The sequence below is a fragment of the Rosa rugosa genome, chromosome 5 (genome assembly GCF_958449725.1).
Source record: "Rosa rugosa chromosome 5, drRosRugo1.1, whole genome shotgun sequence".
In the NCBI taxonomy this organism is placed as follows: domain Eukaryota; kingdom Viridiplantae; phylum Streptophyta; class Magnoliopsida; order Rosales; family Rosaceae; genus Rosa; species Rosa rugosa.
The window spans coordinates 37112350-37130904 of NC_084824.1; the positions used below are offsets into that span (position 1 = coordinate 37112350).

The 18555-nt window shown below is 34.8% G+C and overlaps 2 protein-coding genes across 2 annotated transcripts; one reads left to right on the plus strand and one right to left on the minus strand.

The window, feature by feature from the left end:
- Positions 1-460: 460 nt before the first annotated feature.
- Positions 461-8105, minus strand: LOC133712084 (FHA domain-containing protein DDL-like). The gene is made up of 11 exons (XM_062138159.1): positions 7967-8105; positions 5750-6521; positions 5111-5139; positions 4572-4638; positions 4296-4353; positions 2970-3062; positions 1902-2016; positions 1767-1814; positions 1549-1594; positions 1366-1436; positions 461-707 (listed from the first exon to the last, which is right to left on the minus strand). The coding sequence occupies exons 2-11, from the start codon at positions 6488-6490 to the stop codon at positions 668-670; spliced, it is 1308 nt and encodes a 435-aa protein (XP_061994143.1). The 5' UTR covers positions 6491-6521; positions 7967-8105; the 3' UTR covers positions 461-667.
- A 6529-nt stretch (positions 8106-14634) lies between these two features.
- On the plus strand, positions 14635-17498 carry LOC133709634 (tetraspanin-8-like). Its single transcript, XM_062135441.1, has 2 exons — positions 14635-15189; positions 16971-17498. Exons 1-2 carry the CDS (start codon positions 14686-14688, stop codon positions 17265-17267), a joined length of 801 nt encoding a protein of 266 aa, XP_061991425.1. The 5' UTR covers positions 14635-14685; the 3' UTR covers positions 17268-17498.
- The last annotated feature ends 1057 nt before the right edge of the window (positions 17499-18555 follow it).

The window sequence follows — 18555 nt, forward strand, 5'->3', positions numbered from 1 at the left end:
TCGGCCGATAATTACTTTAGGCTTTCAAGTTTTTTTATTATTAACTTTTAGGCTTTCAAGTTTCAAATGCCATTTTGCCAAAAAGGCGAAGAGAAGAATTAAAAAACAAAATGCAAGGAGAGAGATTGTTTGCAACGCTGTATCAAAATAAGCCAACTCCTAGTCATCACATTCTTATTTATAACTCCATAGCAGCTGGCGCCACAGCCATCTGATACAATTCTCGCCCATAGTACCTATATGGAGAGTTCTGTCTCATACAAAACTGTACTAACATTGGGCCACTGGCCAATTATTAGTCTCTTCAAATAATACGTCAATCAATCCTTTAGTGATACTAAAGTCAATGTCTAGAGTTTTGACTAACTTAGAACAACTCCAACAGCTTCCCTATATCTTGATTTTAGTCCATTTTAGGGAAAAATTTGGCCATTTTGCTTGTTTACAACTAAATATACTATGGAGTATCTGATTTCATGAATTACACAAAAAGATGAGATATAACATACCATCCGTCCTTTCCAACATCTAAAAAATAAAATATATATATTCAGAATCGATGGGCGTCATGAAATTTAGTCATTTCTATACAACTGGTTAGCCAAGCAAACAGAAGTAGTTCCATACATCTCTGCGGGAGGCAATTTGCAGTAGCCAATTTTACCTGTCAATCCATAGAATTCTCGTGCAGTAGAACATACTCTCGGCTGAAAAAAATAATAATAATAATAATAATGAGAATTGTCAAAATTCGATATTTACACACACACATCTATATTACTAGCAAAACAGCAAGGATTCCAGATCATATCAAGGACAGAAAATAAGAATTTGGGCAGTAAGACAACAGATTCTCGAATTAGGCAATACTTCCAAACAAATGCAAGTTCAGTATATACAAGCACTGCACATTTGATTTTTAATATGTTCCAAGTACTTTTTAAGAGTATAAATTGTATCGCATCTTTTTCCATTTAAGATTCTGGTTAGTTTTACATTCATCTAAACGTTTAGTTCGTATTCATGTGCAACTAAACAAACACAAATACCCGCCACTTCCTGATCTGTAGCTGAAACTTAACCCCGCCCATCTTGTTGAGTTGGTTTCTAAAACCAATAGTTTTAGCTAATTCCAAAAGAGGTAACCTTAAAAACCAAACCAAGTGAGCATTCAACTACAAGTATCATTACGGTAAATAACAAGGGATAAAACATGAAGCCTAACAAAAATATATTGTTCAAAGAAAAAAAAAAGATTAAAAAATAAATAAATAAATTTCTTTTGCAGTGCTTTCCTGGAAGACAGCAATCTAAGCATCACAAAATATTATACTGGATCATAGTGGATATAGATCAGTGACTTACCTACTATTACCAAATTTAATCGTGTCTTTTTCCATAAGTTCATAATATCGCTGAGGTTCAATTGCAGTTTCCTGCAAAAACAAAGGAAATATTAAAGCTAAATTCCTGCAAATACAGCCAAATCTCACCCTACTGCAAACAAATGACATTTGTAAATATAACACATCAATTTGAACCACTTACATTGACAAAAGTTTTATTTGTGCTTCCAAGATCCATTACGTAAGGCCTATAATGGAGCACACAAGAAACTAGATATCACTATATGATAAACAGGGGCCAAGAGGCCCAAACAGAAAGAAAAATTACAGTTACAGAATTCACAGTCCTAAATCCTAACTATAACCATATAATATTTGAAACAATCACTCCTCAATTAATGGAATTAACCAGAATCTTACTTGACTTCCTTTGACAATGTACCATCTGGTTGCTCCTTTTCTACTTGCCTGGCATGGTGGATAATTGATACAAAATTATTTGCTACTGACTTGGAACATAAATGGCAAAAATAAAACAGAAAATTATGGATCTACCGGAATTGTAGAACAGCATGTTGCTTGCTGCAGGACGGGTGATCCGTAGGGATGTCTGCCACCCTTCTTTCCCTCCCGAAAAGGTAACAGCTTTGGCGATGTATCTTAATGGGTTCTGCAAATATGTTGAACTTAGAACAGAACCAAAACTCAGGAAATTTTTTTGATCATCATGATAGATCCCAAAAGAAATGGACAAAAAGATCAGCAAGCGAATGACATTAGCAATGAACAGGTAGAAGTAGGACTTTTGAATTCCTACTAGATTTGGAAAATCACCGAACACAAGTGATCACAAAGTAGTGAAAGGTACATGTTTGGAATGCTAACCACAAAGTAATAAGATGCTCACTCAGAACTTGACTGATCTAAAATCTCAGTAGACAAGTAAACAATACAGAACCAATAAGTTTAAAAATAAATAAATAAAAAGTTGAAGGAACTAGACAATTAAGTATCAGAGTTATCGGTGCATCATTTGTTACATATGCTAACCACAAAGAGGAAATTTCCGCAAGAACTGTAACAGCAACAACCATTTATCATGTGCAGAGGACAAAAAAGTCTATTGAAGATGAATTTTATTTTTTTTCGTGACGAGAGATTCTTAATCATGTCTAATCTCCAATACTCCCACAATCGCACCCAAGCTGATAATGTTTGAAGATATGTCCATTAGGCTATTGTCCCATTTAGGTTATAGGAAAAGATTACGTGTGTGAAGGTTTTTACTAGATGAGATGGTATGGTATGGACACAAAAGTTGTCACAAGCCTAAGGTTTAATCAAGTCTTAGAAAGCTATAATAGAATATTCAGTCATCAGCTCCAGCTTCTCAGATTTAAGACCTGAGGACACTTTATTTGCAAAAAGGCTTGTAACAAGGTACTTTGGTCAACAGGATATAAGGCACATTTTAAGTATTGTTATTAAAATGTAGTCTGTAATGTGCAGCTTCTTCAAAATCATTGCTCAAGTGCTTCATAACTACATCAGAGACTTGCCATAAAAAAGGAAAGAAGCAACAACATGGAGATAACTCCCAGTATTAAATTTCAAGAGACTTGCCATTAAAAGCTTCACCACCCTTAAAAACATAAAGCCGCCATTTTACACGAGGTGGCCGTCCTTCTGCTGGCTCAGTGTATAATAGTGTTATACCTGACAAATAACAACTCATTAAAAATAAGTTTTTCTTCTTCTTTAAACCTTCACAATAAAGACAAACACAAATCCATAATCTCTACACTGAATGTATATACAAACTGTTAGAGAATGGAAAGTCTACTGAAACTAAATCCAAGTATTATAATTAGTTTCCTAGATTTTAAAGGTGTAATCTACTTTCCTTAAGTAGGTGATTTGGTTGTCATTTAGTTTATAATTATAATTAGAGTTATTAGTTATTTAAACCTTTCAGTGTTATTATTAATCAATCTCATTCTCTCCCCTCAAGATTCTCGACATGGCATCAGAGCATCAGAGGTGCATCACCACTATAATTTGTGTGTTCTCATCTTTGGATCATTCTAGACAGTGTCTCTTTGTTAGTAGTCAACTCTTCTCCTCTGGCAGAGTCATATTTTGTCGTTGTTTGGTCTTAGCGGTTTAACGCCCATTTCAATTTGGACGAAGATGCTCAGCAAGATCCTAATCCAAGATGCAATCTTGGTAATGTTTTGCTGCAAGTTTAAGTGTTGTTTGAGTGCCATATAGCTAATGAGAGTTGGATATTTGTATTTGGTTACTGAATTTAGTACATCAGCCTAGAGGTTGTTTTTGGTTGTTGAGTTTGATGGGTTGAAGTTTGTCTACTTTCTTATATTTCTACCCTGAAGTTTACCATGCCTCAGAATAACAGCTGTCCTCAACACTTTCGGACCCCAGAATATATTCCAGTGTGTAGGCATGTGATGCCCAAGTTGTTTGGAGCAATAGTATATGTAGTCAGCTCTGTGTAAGGGGACCAAAAATTTAGAAGTTTTGTTAGACAAATGATGCCCTACATTAATGATTAATCCAGATTTAAGAGTACTGAAGAAGTTGAAGATAAAGGCTTTAGGAAACATGGCTTTAAGAGACATGAACCAATCACACAATACTATGTTTTGAGTTCTTAATCATGTTTTAGACTAATGATTATCATCTACGTCCAACTTAAGAGGGAGGGAGGTGGGGGGGGGGGGGATGGATTTTTGTTTAGGTTTGTGATCTAGTTTCCAAGAGTAAGGGATGCATTTGTTATTTAGGTTCGTATTATGATTAGTTGTACCCTATGTAACCCCATTAAGGGTTATGACTAGTGCACTCAAATGTCAACACAAACATTGAACCAAACAAAAGTAAGAAGAGGATTGACATTTTGTTTCAAAAACAAAGAAATGAACACCTCACCCCTGAATCTATTGGTTTCCGCAGCAAGCTTTCCAGATAGCTCAAATGAAGGTTTTTGCTGCAAGTCGAGTAACAGAAGGAAAGGAAAGGAATGTAAGTGTGATTGCCACCTTCCACCCAATCAAATAAATAATCGCAATAAAGTTTATGATACTTGGACGAGGTTGGGATAAACAAGATCCTCACAGATTGCAGAAGGTCACTGAGAATAATTTGACATAAATAACCGTAATGTAGAAAATAAGAGTTATGATGTAAAGAAACCACACAACTCACCTTTTTCTGTGCTTCCAAGGCCTCCTCAGCAGCTCTCATCATTGCTACTGAATCATTCTCATCAATTCTGCTCAAGCAAGCAATCAACAGCTCATTAAAGCTATATTAAGACTTAATAAAAGAGTGCACTGAAATAGTAAAAATATCATAGCCCGAAGCCCCGAAGTGTTGTAACCTATATTTATGTGAAACTAGATTAACAAACTAACAGGCATTCAGTGTCTGAGAGGAGCCGGATCTTCAGACTTAAAAGCCACAAAGTGTTTTTCTTATGTTCTCTATTGCTTTGGAAAACAATAATTCATCAATACACAAATTACGCACATATAGCTTCTTATATAAATTCAGTTTATATTAATAAAATATACAGAAGAAAACTATAGTTGTGAAAAATAATATTTGAATACAGGAAAAAAGAAAAAGGTACAATATCAAAGTAAGGAAAATTATAGTACAAAGCTAAAAAAATCAAAATGCCACCAAGGAAAATATGTAACGACTGATAGATTACTCAACTGTTCACAAAAGCATCAACTTACCCATGCTCAGCTTCCCTTGACTCTGGTACCTGAAACATATTAACCAACAGTACACCTCACATAAGAATCAATGCAACTACAGACATAAGCAAGTATATCAAAAACTAAATTGACCAAAAATTAATGCAAAATTTATTATTTATTTTTTGTTTCATGTCGTGCTTCATCCAAGAAAGTCCTATACATACTACTAACCCCATGTGGAAGGATGTCATTGAACTCCTATGTATAATGTAGGCACAACAAATTACAATATGAGTGCCTTTTAACATTGTCTAAAAGCAATATATACACTTCTCTAAAAAAGTTAAAAGACGTTCGGATGGAAGTTGTGAATGCTAATTCTCTACAAAAGAAATTTTTCCAATGAAAATGAAATTTATACTCCCTAATTTGCAATCCACACTCATTGTTTCCTTTGTTGGTTGAAATTTTTATAAAAAGGCAAAATTTAAGTTATTTGAAAAAGGAAACATGGAGTGTGGATTGTAATATGGGGAGTGTAAATGCACTCCCCTTTTGCCAATTGCAAATATAAAGTAATATGAAAAACCGTTTGCATGTATTCGTCACATAATTTAATAGCAATTTCAGAATAAAGTTATTGCAAAGGAAGGGGGAGTGGATATCACCAGACACCTCATAGTGAGCTCTGGTATCTGCAGCTTGTCGAGGCGACTGAGTTTTGTGTTTTTTCTTCTGGTGTCCATTCAATGGTGAAGTAGACTCCCCATGTCTCGATCTTGAAGATCTATGACCAGAACTGTCTTTTTCTGTCCCTCTCTCCATTCCTTCAGTCTCATTTTCCCTATCTGAGCCCTTTTCCCTTTGCATACTTCTATCACTCCCTCTGTGATGATTTCTTTCACGGCCCTCAATTACTTTATCTCCATATTTTGTTTCATCAGGATGTTGAGGTGAGGGAGATCTATGCCTACTCCTCCGGTGTCGATCTGATGGAGAGGTAACATGCCTTGATCTTGAAGATTTACCATTGGTATGATCCCTTCCCGACAATTTCTCATTTCTATCACTCCCAACTTCTCTCTCTGGACCCCCCTCCTGTAAATCCCTACCGATCCCCCTACCATTCTTCCTTTCATGTTCTCTCTCAGGCACTCTTCCAGCTTGAGCTCTTCTTAACCATTTGGTGCGAGAAGGAGAGCAAGGAGGAGGAGTGGGCGACCTTGCATGCTTGGGAGACTTGGGGCGACTTGAATGCTTCTCTCTAACGGGAGAACTGCCTCTCTGGGACTTTCTATGTTGATTAGGTGATCTTTCTGTTCGAGATTGACTCTTCCTATAAGGGCTCCTTCTAGGAGGAGATCCATGGTCACGTACTGGAGATTCGGAATGATTTTTTAGATTACGCTCCATCATGGAACTTTTCAAATGCCCATGCAGCCTTCTCCTGACAAACATAACGTGAGAAACAAACTGACTAGCTTGTAAAGACTTAGCAGTCATTATTGGACCGGGCCTAATCAAAATCAACACAATTTAGGGATAGGACAGACCAGGGCCTCAATATACAAGCCCTAACCTGCCCCCAGAATAGGGCAGCACAGGTCAGTAGAGCTGGCCGGGATTGGAGTCATTCCTTTTTCTTTCTATTTCTAAACTCAACTGAAAAACATAACATAAATGACAAATGGAAACAACACTTGAAATTAAATATAAGTTTCTCGAACTGGAAGACATGATCTAATGCTGAATATATTAACAGTTTACATAAATTGCAAGTAAAATTAAACTTGGGGTGGAAGACTGCTGCATCACTAGTTTGTTAGAACAAAACACCATCCATCTCCTTCTAGCACCTCCGTTGACATTTGAGGTGAATAACTAAATAGTGTCCGTTTAAATCACCCGAAATTACTAAGACTTGAACAACCAAGTTTCTTACCAATACAGAGAAGTAGCAGCCATTCAATGAAAAAGTTCTCTAAGATTCCTTTATGCTAGCCTATCCTAACTATTGAATATCAAAGCAAAACCAACAAAAGCAAGACCAGATTATTTATGAACATTACAAGGTTAAGTGACCGTCAATAAAAGTTTCATGTCTATAACCATGACACTCAAAAAAATTTCCTGTCCCCTATAAACCACAACACATCCATAGATCTTGGAATAAACTAACCCTTCCAAAGGATTAATATACAATACCGTTGAGCAAAGAAAGAATCACACAGAACTCTATATTCTTACCTCTATATGAGAAGCTTAGAGGCTATGTTCTTTGTCAATGTTATCTATGTTATCTTACAAAACAAGCACATGGCTATGACTGAGGCTATGCTACCTATACATCTTTCGATTGATGAGGATTAATATGCAGAGGCATGAGGTCATGTTTTCACACGTATAGCTCTAATTTTCTCTTTTTTTTCATTTGTTATATACAATCTGTATTATCTTCCTTTTGGCCTCAAAAACAATGAAACAAAGGGCAAATGACGAATACAAACAAATGGCTTCATTCCAAGCATGAACACATCGTCCCGCTTCAACACCTAGCTGTCATTTAATTATGAGGTTCACCTACTTCCAGTTAACATATGAAAGGAGTTTCTAAAGCTGAAACCATATGAACTGAATTTCTAAAGCTGAAAAAAAAAAAAAAAGCCTCCAACGTTTGACACAAAACTTCACATCCCAATAGCCATTATCCGTAGTTAAGTAAACCAAATCAAACCCACCTGATAATTCAGGTAGAATCAACAATAAGAATATCAGAGTTAATCCCTAAATTTAACTACTACGAATCTAGCCCAGTCTAAAGTGCTAAACCAATCCAACGTGGTTACTCAATTGTTAACTACGAATTTAACAATAATTCAAATGGATACTTACAATTCGGGAAGTTAGATGGGGCAAGATGAAGAACGAAGAAGACGACGGGAAGAATAAAATTGGAAGAGACCGCTTGGAATTTGAAATTGGAGACGAACACTGAAGACTGGAGTGGATACGCTCAAACGCTACTCTAAACGACGTCGGATCACCATATAATTTTTCTACATTCTTAATAGTTAAAAAAAAAAAAAAAAACAGAAGCCCAAGACCGTCAGCGGCCGACACTCATCCAGGTTATGTAGGTCCATCGTATTTAATTGAGAACATGTATGGTTAATTTGGGATTGCTGTGATTTTAAAAAAAAAAATTGTTGATGTTGTGTTGTGAGAATAATCAGCTGTGAATTAAAATAGTTTTATGTTTGGTAAATAATATATTTAAAAGTGCTGTCAGTACATAAAATAACTTCAGAGCGTGTTTTGATCCACAGCAGCTTCTAAAAGCAACATTTGAGCTGCTTCTAAATTCTGCTGTCAGTGACCTATAATTTTCAATTAAAACTATTTTTTATCTTTTTACCAAATACAATAAAATCTAAAATTTTAAATAAAAACTGATTTTTTTAAAAGCGAAGCAATCTCAAACGGGGCCGCAAGCTTTTCTCTAATAGTGAGGACTAAGAAGCAACATAATTAGCCCAAGTGATGAAGGTTGTTGGAAATTGGGTTAGGATTGGATTATATCAGGAGTTTGTTTTCCTTTCAATATGACAAAAAAAAAAAAACTAAGTGGCTATGTAATTAATTATACTATATATAAGGGTTGAGTTCAGAGGCGGAGCCACGTTGGGGCATGGTGGGTCCCGTGCCCCAGTAAGATTTAATATAAAATCTTTCTAGTTTGATATTACCATTGGTAGCTGGTTTGCTGTAGTGGCAGAAGTCTTTTTTCATGTGGATGTGATCCTAGGTTCGAGTATCGCTAGCAACAATGCACTTTTTTTTTTTCAAACATTAATATAATTCTTTCTTCTCAACAAAAAAAACATTAAAACTATTCTCTCTTATGATTTTAAATTCATAGATAAATTATACTTTCATAATGAAAAATTGTCTCAAATCTAAAAACTATAAGTTTGATTAATAAAATATGTAATTTAAAAAAAAAATTGATATTTTTTTAATATTATTTTAATTTTTTATTTTTATTAAAATTTTGATATATTTTAAATTTTGATTTTGATTTTTTTTTTTTAACTTTAGAGTGCCCCACTTATCTTAAAGTTCTGGCTCCGCCACTGGTTGAGTTAAGTATTCATCAATGTTCATTTGAGATCGAAAAAAGATTTTACCCTCATTTTAATTTTTTTTTTACTGCTTTACTACTGACCTTCTCTTACTCCCTGCCTCCCATGTTAAATTTTTTTACAACGCTGTCATTCACTCTCTCTTACTCCCAAATCGAATTTTTTGACCATGCTTAAATGCTTTATATGCACTACTATCATCTTATCTTCTATACGTATCTTTTCTCTTAGATCATTTCTCAAGCTGTATGTTCCAAATATGGACCAAGTCTTGTGCAATATATAGGGTCTTACTTGGTGGGGATTACTTCTGGTGGTTTTTTTCCCCCATAGCATACACCTTCAGTAAGGTAATATGTTTAGTTTACCTTAGATTGTTATAATATCATTCCACCATAGATGAAACACTAATGTAGGGTTAACAATTATAACAATTATCAAACACTAAGTTAGCATATCTAATTTTTTACAATATGTGCATATCTGGTTAGCATACCAGATTCTAGAATCTGTAAAAGATACTTTCGCTATTTATGTAATATTTCGAACATTTGTAATTGCTGTAGTTAGACATATAACATACCCGTAGCATCGCTCAGGGTCAATGCTTAGTTAGATTAGTATTAGCCTCTTGACACGTCTTGTGCATATGTGGCATTTATTTTTTTACAGTAATTTTTCATTACTTTTTTACACGTCCATTCCTCCCGGAGTAGGAAAATGTGCTAAAGTTGAGTTTTTAGGGCATTTCTAAGCTTTTCCATTATTTCCTAGCATGATAAGGAAAACATAATAAATATATATAAATAAACACAAAGGTTAAGCAAACGTGCAAGATTAGGGGCATAATTACTAGGTAATTATGGACCTAACAAAATAATAATAGTATTCACGAAAATATAATTTTTAAAAATTTTGATAAATCATCAGTAAATCTCCAAACTAAAAGTCATGTTTTAAATGATTTCAATACGAGAAAATTAATATTTTAGAAATAATATTTCATTCATAATTGATTTAAAATCTAAAACTCCACTCACTGAATTATGCCTAAGTCAACGGTATGACGAAATCTTTCTCCAGCGAGAGCTCTAGTCATCGTCCTATACAAAATGGTAACTCATAAACGATTAATCGGAGAACCGAAAATTAAATTCGATTATATAATGAAACCTTAAGCCCTAAAATGATAATTTATTGGAAACCCAAAATCTAAATTTACATCAGAACAGGCTCAAACTTCAAGAGTTATGTCGACTCAATAGTTCGAATAATCTAATAAAAATGATGATAATCCAACGGTCGGATCACTATGAATGAAACCCTGGAAACTCGAAAATACAAAATTCCAATATGCGCCCAAACAATCAAGTCATGCCAAACAAATTCTACCAATAGGTTTGTAACGTTGAGCTCTACTGTAACACCCCAAACCCTAAAACTATTCCGATTTAAGGATGAGAATATAAAATTTCACTAGATACACAATTACACTTGTATATTTTTGTTTGTCAAACAATAATGAAAAGAAAAATAAGACTACACCATCTACTAGATCAATACATAGATCAACACGGATGGTGTCCGTTATAATCAGAATGACTGTAACCTATTCGCTTCACCGATTATGGTAAAAACATGACCAAAAATTACTTCACAAACCCCGAACAAACTATCGACACATAATATTCAAGAAAAGATGATCGGATGATGTCGCTTCATAGGTGACCAGGCCGTTGTCGCCTATGAGAACTCGAGAGAGAAAAAGAGAGAGTTTTCCTCAGGGTCTAAAAGATCATCACCATGAACATGTAATGCACTCACCAAGTTCACACAATCACTTTCAACATCAATTTCCTTCCAATCCTGCTGAATTGGGATCAACAACCCTGCCCTAAGAGCTTCAGCTTCCATATGAATGGCTGACTGTGCATAGTGAAAAGTTCTGACAAAAGTTCCTATGCACGTTCCCTCAATATTTTTGACAACAACTCCCACACCTCCACAGCTTGTTTCAACACAAAAACTGCCATCCATATTAATTTTTAGTCTTCCTCTCAGTGAACAAGTCCACTCGGTGATTGCTCTCCTTACCTTGCTTCCCTGACATTTATGCAATTGCTTATAATCATCAAGGAAGGACGTAACCCGCATGTATTTATTTAAAAGGGTGCATCTATTGTCACCTAAACCATTTTCTTAGTTCACCCTACAAACATTTGAATTATTGAAAGACTATATTACCCAAGTGTAAAATGACTACTAAGTACATTAATTTTCTAAAATCCAAATTTGTAAGGAAAAATAAAAAAATAACCAATGAATTAAATAGAAAGATTATTTAATTTCTCATTGGATAACATTAATCTTCATCTTCTCCACCCAAATTTCCATTTATTACTATTTTTTTGTCTTTTTGTTACCTCTTCATCATGAATTCGTTATTTAATTCACAAAATAATTAGTGTTAACTACACAAAATCTTTGCAATACCTTGAAGCAGAAAGAAAAAATTAAAAAAAAGAAAGTAAATTAGATTATGATTTTGTTAGGAAACTTTAATATATTATAATTTTTTTATTGGTATAAATTAACTGCGAGATTTTCATTAAAAAAAAAAACTCTTTTAATTGGATATGTCATAAAGGATATTCTTGGAAATAAAAATGGGTTACATAAGTAAATTTAATAATTGAAATTAAAATGTAGGGTGTAATGAGCAAGTAGGGTGAACAAAGAAAATGGTAGGGTGACAATAGCCGCACCCTATTTAAAACCATGTTTTGATGGAAATATCATATTAAAATGATCTTTATTATCCTAATTTACTAAGGAAATCACAGATAAAAAAATTGGGATTATTACATATAAAAGGCCTCAAAATCAATATCAAATCCATTGAGATAATAAGAAAATATATATTTCATTTTTTCATGGCCTCGTGATCTTTCTTATGTGAGAAAGATATACTTTATCAATAATTACTTGTCAGTAACAATACGCTAGCATTTTAAGATTATTTATTTCTCTAAGGTATTACATCAACAAGACTAGCGAAAAATCATGGAAGAAAAGGCGACACGCGCTCCCACACGTCACCATCTCAATCTCAAATCAGGACATGAAACTTATACCAATAGATTCACCTTGAAGAGGAGAGTAAGTTTCATACCTGTTGTTAAGATTGATTCGGCTTAGAGGAATGCTAGCAACTTTTCCCTTGAACCTTTCCCTTTCTACCTTCTCCATTCATTGCATGCCATGTGGATTCATTTATGATTACAATTTATGTATTTACTACCTTGAAAAAACAACTAATTTCATTCCATGTTTTACCTTTATTTATGTTTGACCTTATTAAATGCTCTCTATTAATATGAATAATAAAAAAATAAAAATAAAAAGCTATTGACTCTTTTGTTTATCTAACGTTTTTTTCATTTCTTATATTTCCTAAATTCTTCATTGAAAAAAGGGAGTTTCTATTCATACCTCCAAAGTTGGCATTTGGACCTCCCAACTTAATAGACCTCCAACTTATTTTTATAGAAAACCAATTTGCTATCTATACCTCCCTAATTTTTCCACAACGCCTATTGTCCAATAAAATCAATAAAAACTTCTTCATTTATGTTCTATTCATACCTCCAAAATCAGTAGTCGAACCTCATTCAATTTTTGAAGATTTCACAATCCTATTTTACCATTTTTACAATTAAGATGCACAAAAAAAAAAAAAAAAAATCTCTAGTTGGTAGTCAATACAGTATTTTTCATTAAATCAATTGAATATAGAAGCACGTTGGTATACTGCTATCTGAGATGTTTAGATATTACTCCCAATTCTCAAAATTTTTAATTAAATTGAGTTTTTGGATACAAAATTTTCATCACTTAATTATGATTTACGTATAGATGCTCGTACTGAAAGTGGTCATGGTGTTCCAAAACGGATCCAACATAATGCTCCTTAGCTTGGAGAGAGACACATATTTACTAATTGCTTCGAGTTGGGAAAAAAGCGCAAGCAGCAATATAATAGGCAATGCATAGCTTAGAATTTTGCGAATTGCCTCATCGAAACATACTGTTTGTAAAGGTAAGAAGATACTTTTTTTTTTTTTTTTTTTTGTCTGTGAGCTGTAACCTGTTGGTTATCTAGGATAACCGATAGCGTGGATGTCACAGTTTCAGACCTCACTGACATCATGGGAGAGGAGGGGTGGGGTGGGGTTAAAAAAAATTATATAAACTTTTTAGTTTATTCTTTTGTGTCTTTATTGGTAATTTGGCATGAGTTGACAAAGTCAACTATAATTTGGAAAAAAAGAGAGGTACAAATACCAATTTTAGAGGTATGAATAAAAGCTCCCTTGAAAAAAAACAAAAAATAAAATGATAAAGCTCACTGACATGGCAGCTGCAAATGTTTTTTTTTTAACATTCTCTTTGATATATGTATATAAGGAAAGCAAACGTTTGGCTATTTTTTTTGTTTCAATTCTGTCTTTTTCTTTTTGGGAAAAAATTTGAAGTATGTTCTTAAATATATATGTATGTATTACAATATGTACGTAAGCCCACAAGAGTATATAAATTGCAAATAAAAAGGATTCACAAAAGAAAAAAAAAAGTTGAAAAGCTAAAATTAATTACTTAATTAAATGCATGTGAAATTAAATAATGGTAAAGAGGGGAAGAAAAAACTTGTCTTTTAATTGTATTAATTATTTGAATTTTTTAGATAGTGGAATACACATGACATGCAATGAATGAGACAAGTGGAAAGAGAAAGATTGGAGGGGAATGTTGCTAGCATTCATTTTCGGTTTAATATAGCCGGGAAATGCCTCAAAAAATCTTAGCACCTGAAACTTCTAATATTCGATTCTTCTTCTTCTGATTGAATCGAGTTAGAATATTGATACCAATGAAATCAGAGAGAAAAAGGCTCCAAGACACTGCCGGTTTCACAACTAGAAGTTGTTGGAAAAATGAGATCGGATCGAGTCTGAAATTAAAAAATATGCTATGATAGTTTGTTATAATGAGATAAGAAGTTATAAAGTTTCACTTTAATGTAACTCTAACAGCCATAAAAATAATTCACTCATTTGCCGTCACTTTCAATCAAATTACATGATTTTTCAGCTCGCACGTGTGAATTATTTTCTAATCAAGAAATTACCGTAAAATATTATTAAGAAACCAAGAATGAAAAAGGTAACGAAATAAAAAAGGCATACCTTTTATAGAAGTCGTGTTTAGAGTCAAATAACCGTCGACGATTTTTTTTTTTTTTTTTTTTTAAAAGACACCGTCGACGTTATCAGTAAACAAAAATGATAATTTGTCTTCAGGGAAAAGAAAATCGACTTTCACACACACACGTCATATCCCACTATATAAACAAACACCACCTCTCTCTCTCTCTCACAAATTGCTTGCTTGCTTGAAACAACAGCAACAATGAAACTCAGCAACAACCTGGTGGGCTTTCTCAACTTTCTCACCTTCCTCTGCTCCATCCCAATCGTCGTCGCCGGAGTATGGCTGAGCAAGCAAGGCAACACCGAGTGCGAGAAGTTTCTGGAGAAGCCGATCATCATCCTCGGCATCTTCCTCATGATCGTCTCCCTCACCGGCTTCATCGGCTCCTGTTTCCGCGTCTCCTGGCTCCTCTGGCTCTACCTCCTCGTCATGTTCCTCCTCATCGTCGTCCTCTTCGGCTACACCATCTTCGCCTTCGTAATCACCAACAAGGGCGCCGGCACCGTGCTCTCCGATAAGGGATACAAGGAGTACAAGCTCGGTGACTACTCTCACTGGCTGCAGAAGAGAGTCAACAGCACCAAGAACTGGAGCAAGATCAGGAGCTGCCTCAGTGATAGCAAGGTCTGCTCCAGCTTCCAGGACAAGTATCTCAATGATACTCTCTCCCAGTTCTATACCGAGAACTTGTCTGCGCTTCAGGTAACATATCATTCTTTTGCTTCTCATTGCTGGAGATCTGAAATCTCGTTGATGGATTAGAATTTGAATTTGATTTTGATTTATGTGTTGCTTTTAGATCTGAATAATAATTTATTTATAGGTTAAGAAACAGATCTGCGCATGGTGTGCTTGTGATTTTTCTTTTTGATTCTTTCATGTTTGTGTTTGAGGCCTGACATTGATTGTAGAATTTGAATTGTGGATGTTTATATGATTTTTAATTAGAGTATTTTTTTTAGCTGTATTCTCATGAAAAAAGGGGCAATTTTAAGATTCAAATCCAAAAAAAACAAAAAAAAAAAAAAGATTAAAAGGTGTCTATAGGGACAAGGGAAAAAAAGATAAAAAATGGACTGTAGTTGAACTGTTGTATAATATTCTGTGGGATAGAACTTGACTTTGAGAGAAAGGTTAAAAAGGCCATCTTGACAAGTTTTCAGCTAATGGATGAAAATGATGTATTTTTGTTTTATTTTTATAGCCATCCATTCAATTTTGAATCAGCAACTTTTGTAAAACTTTTTACATGATTAGTTTTGCAGGTTCCCCCTTTTTGAAAGTCATATACATGTAAAAAATGAGTTAGCAGTCTAATTATTTTTTGCAAATTATTTCTTACAGAGATACATTCAAGAGAACTGGCTTTCTTATTCCAAGTTTTTCTTTTGTTTTTACTTTTTTTTTTGTGTTCTCATAAAAAGGTGCAATTTAACTATAGGAAAAAGGATTAAAAGGCCATCTATTACGACAAAAAAAAAGATGACTGGACTGTTGTTGAACTTTGGTATGATATTCTGTGGGATAGAACTCGACTTTGAAAAAGGTGAAAGACCATCTTGCCAAATATTCAAATTATGGATGAAAAGGGTGTATTCTTTTATTTTGATAGCCATCCATTCCACTTTTGAATCTGCAACTTTTGTATGGTTACTTGATTAGGTTTGCTGGTTCCCCCTTTTTAAAGTCATATACATGTAAAGGATAAAATTAGCAGGCTAATTATTTCTTGCAATTAAAGGTGCTTTACTCACCTTTTTGCTTATTCTGTGGAGTAAATTCTCATCCGATAGACCTTTATTAATAGTCATTTGGTGGTTTGCACAGTTTCTTTACTTACTTATCCATCTCATCTTATAGCTAGTATTTGTGGTATTCAAAGTTCCTTTACACATCCATTTACTTTACCCCCTTACCATTTTGTTGCAGTCAGAGAGCTTGATTTGTGAATTAGTGGCTTAGTATATGCCCTGTTAGTCTTGTTATGCATTTAACCTGGGACGAATGCTATTGTTTCACGCATTTTGCTTTTACATTTGGTTGTAGATCAAGTCATTGTTCCTACTGCATCTCACCTTTACACCATGTATTTATATATGTGTATGCGTAGCCATTTGAAGTTTCCTTTTGTACTTGGTTCATTTTAGTATTCCAATTCCCATTTGATGATTGCAAGGACTGCTTTATATGCTCATTTTTGTGAAGGACTATTACAATTTCTGAATTTCCCAAGGGGAAAAACTCAAAAGGTTCTTGGTACCTTTAGTCTATTGGTTTTTTTGGCTTATACATTGAAATTTTATACTTTTTAATTGTGCCTGTCACTCTCTACCTGGAGTCTAGATTGCATTGAGTTATCTTTCTGTCAATTAACAGGCAATTTTGCGTAAATAAAATTGTCTGTCTATGTTTCTCTTCCACTTTGTTTTGTGTTTCATCTTCTTGGACTTACCAGGTCTCCTAACGTGTTTACTGGTTTGCAGGCTGGCTGCTGTAAGCCATCAGATGACTGTGGTTTTGCCTATGAAAGTCCCACTGTCTGGACCAAGAATGCTACTGTTGTTTCTACCAACCCTGACTGCAATGCATGGGATAATGATCCAAAGGTTCTGTGCTTCAACTGCCAGTCATGTAAGGCTGGACTGCTTGACAATCTGAAAAGTAACTGGAAGAAGACGGCTGTTGTCAACATTGTCTTCCTTATCTTCCTCATCATCGTGTATTCCGTAGGGTGCTGTGCATTCAGGAATAACAGGAGGGACAATTATTATAAGCAGTAATTGAATATTGGAAGCAGCAGTAGTAAGTTGGATTGGATGTAAAGAGTAGTTGGCAGCTTTCTCTTATTACTGATGGAAAACCTCTGTCCTATTGACCATTTCACCGTGTTAATTTCTTGTAAAGTCATTTGTCATGGTTGATGGATAGTTTTCGGCTTTAAACTGGTGTAGGTTATATGAATATGTTTCTCATCTGGCTACTCATTTTATGCTACGCTGCCTTTTCTTCTATGACATTGCTTAGAAAAATGATGACTGAGCTCAGTTGTTTGTCCATGCGTTTGTTGCAAGCCGGGTTCGGTTGCAACCTGGTTACAAAGGTCTTAAGTAGTTCTGCTTAACTAGAGGACCTTCGAGATATGCGTACATACAATTTTTCGGGTATCAGGCCAGGTCTCCGACTTGGTTTAAACCTAATATCTGTTTTTGTTTCTAGAGATCTGGAAGCGCTATGAATAAACGAAGTTTCGAGGATATTATGGTCCGTCTAGACCTTGCCTGCACCAAACATAAGATGTACATGAATTGTAGGGCAATCTAGCTGGTTGGTGGTGTGCTACATCACTAATTGCTGCTGGTCAAGGTTTTGGTTGAGTGTGGGAGAATTTAGTAAACGAGTTGCAGATTGCAGATAAGAAAGTTTGTGGCAATTTGAGAAGGGACAAAAGGTTGCTACAGTAGCTGGTGGAAGTTCCATCATTGCCGAGCTTATTTCTGTCAACGTGCTTATCTTTTTGTTTTAATTCTTGGGAATATGGACAGACGGACTGTTGTTAAAAAGCATATATCAGGGCAGCGCATTCAGGTTCGGTTTTAAGTCAATCGTGTCTATTCGTTTCCAATCCATTCTTAATTAGGCCTTCAGTGCTTAGCGTCAAGCAAGCTAAAAAGTTAAATTATTTTGTCCTGAAGTCAAACTGAATCACACCAGCTGTCGTGTATAGGCTAATCAAGTTCGACTTGTGAATTGAACAGAAATTAAAACTATTATTTTATTTATTACGGTTGGATGAACTCGATAAAATTGAGTGACCGTGTCTGTACTACATATGTATTTGGAATTAAAGAGCAAAAGTAAGTGGATTAATTTGAGGGAGAATTTTTTTATGTACCAGCAGTGCAATTGAATCAGTAGATTCAACATATTTCAGCTGTTAATATTTTTAGAACATACTCGGCCGCTCAGGCTGCCTAAGCGCTGGGCGGCAGCTGACCGCCTCGATTAACACTAATTCGGTGAGGTAGGCGGGCTGGGATTTGGGCGGTCGATTAGTTGGCTTGGGCTGGG

Bases quoted from the DNA above. Each gene is read 5' to 3' on its own strand.
- LOC133712084 (XM_062138159.1), bottom strand. From the start codon at position 6,490: ATGATGGAGCGTAATCTAAAAAATCATTCCGAATCTCCAGTACGTGAC. The intron at 5,140-5,749 runs GTGTCTGGTGAT...AATATGTTTCAG, and splicing joins ATACCAGAGCTCACTATGAG to GTACCAGAGTCAAGGGAAGC. The intron at 4,354-4,571 runs GTGAGTTGTGTG...CTCGACTTGCAG, and splicing joins CCTTGGAAGCACAGAAAAAG to CAAAAACCTTCATTTGAGCT.
- LOC133709634 (XM_062135441.1), top strand. From the start codon at position 14,686: ATGAAACTCAGCAACAACCTGGTGGGCTTTCTCAACTTTCTCACCTTC. The intron at 15,190-16,970 runs GTAACATATCAT...ACTGGTTTGCAG, and splicing joins AGAACTTGTCTGCGCTTCAG to GCTGGCTGCTGTAAGCCATC.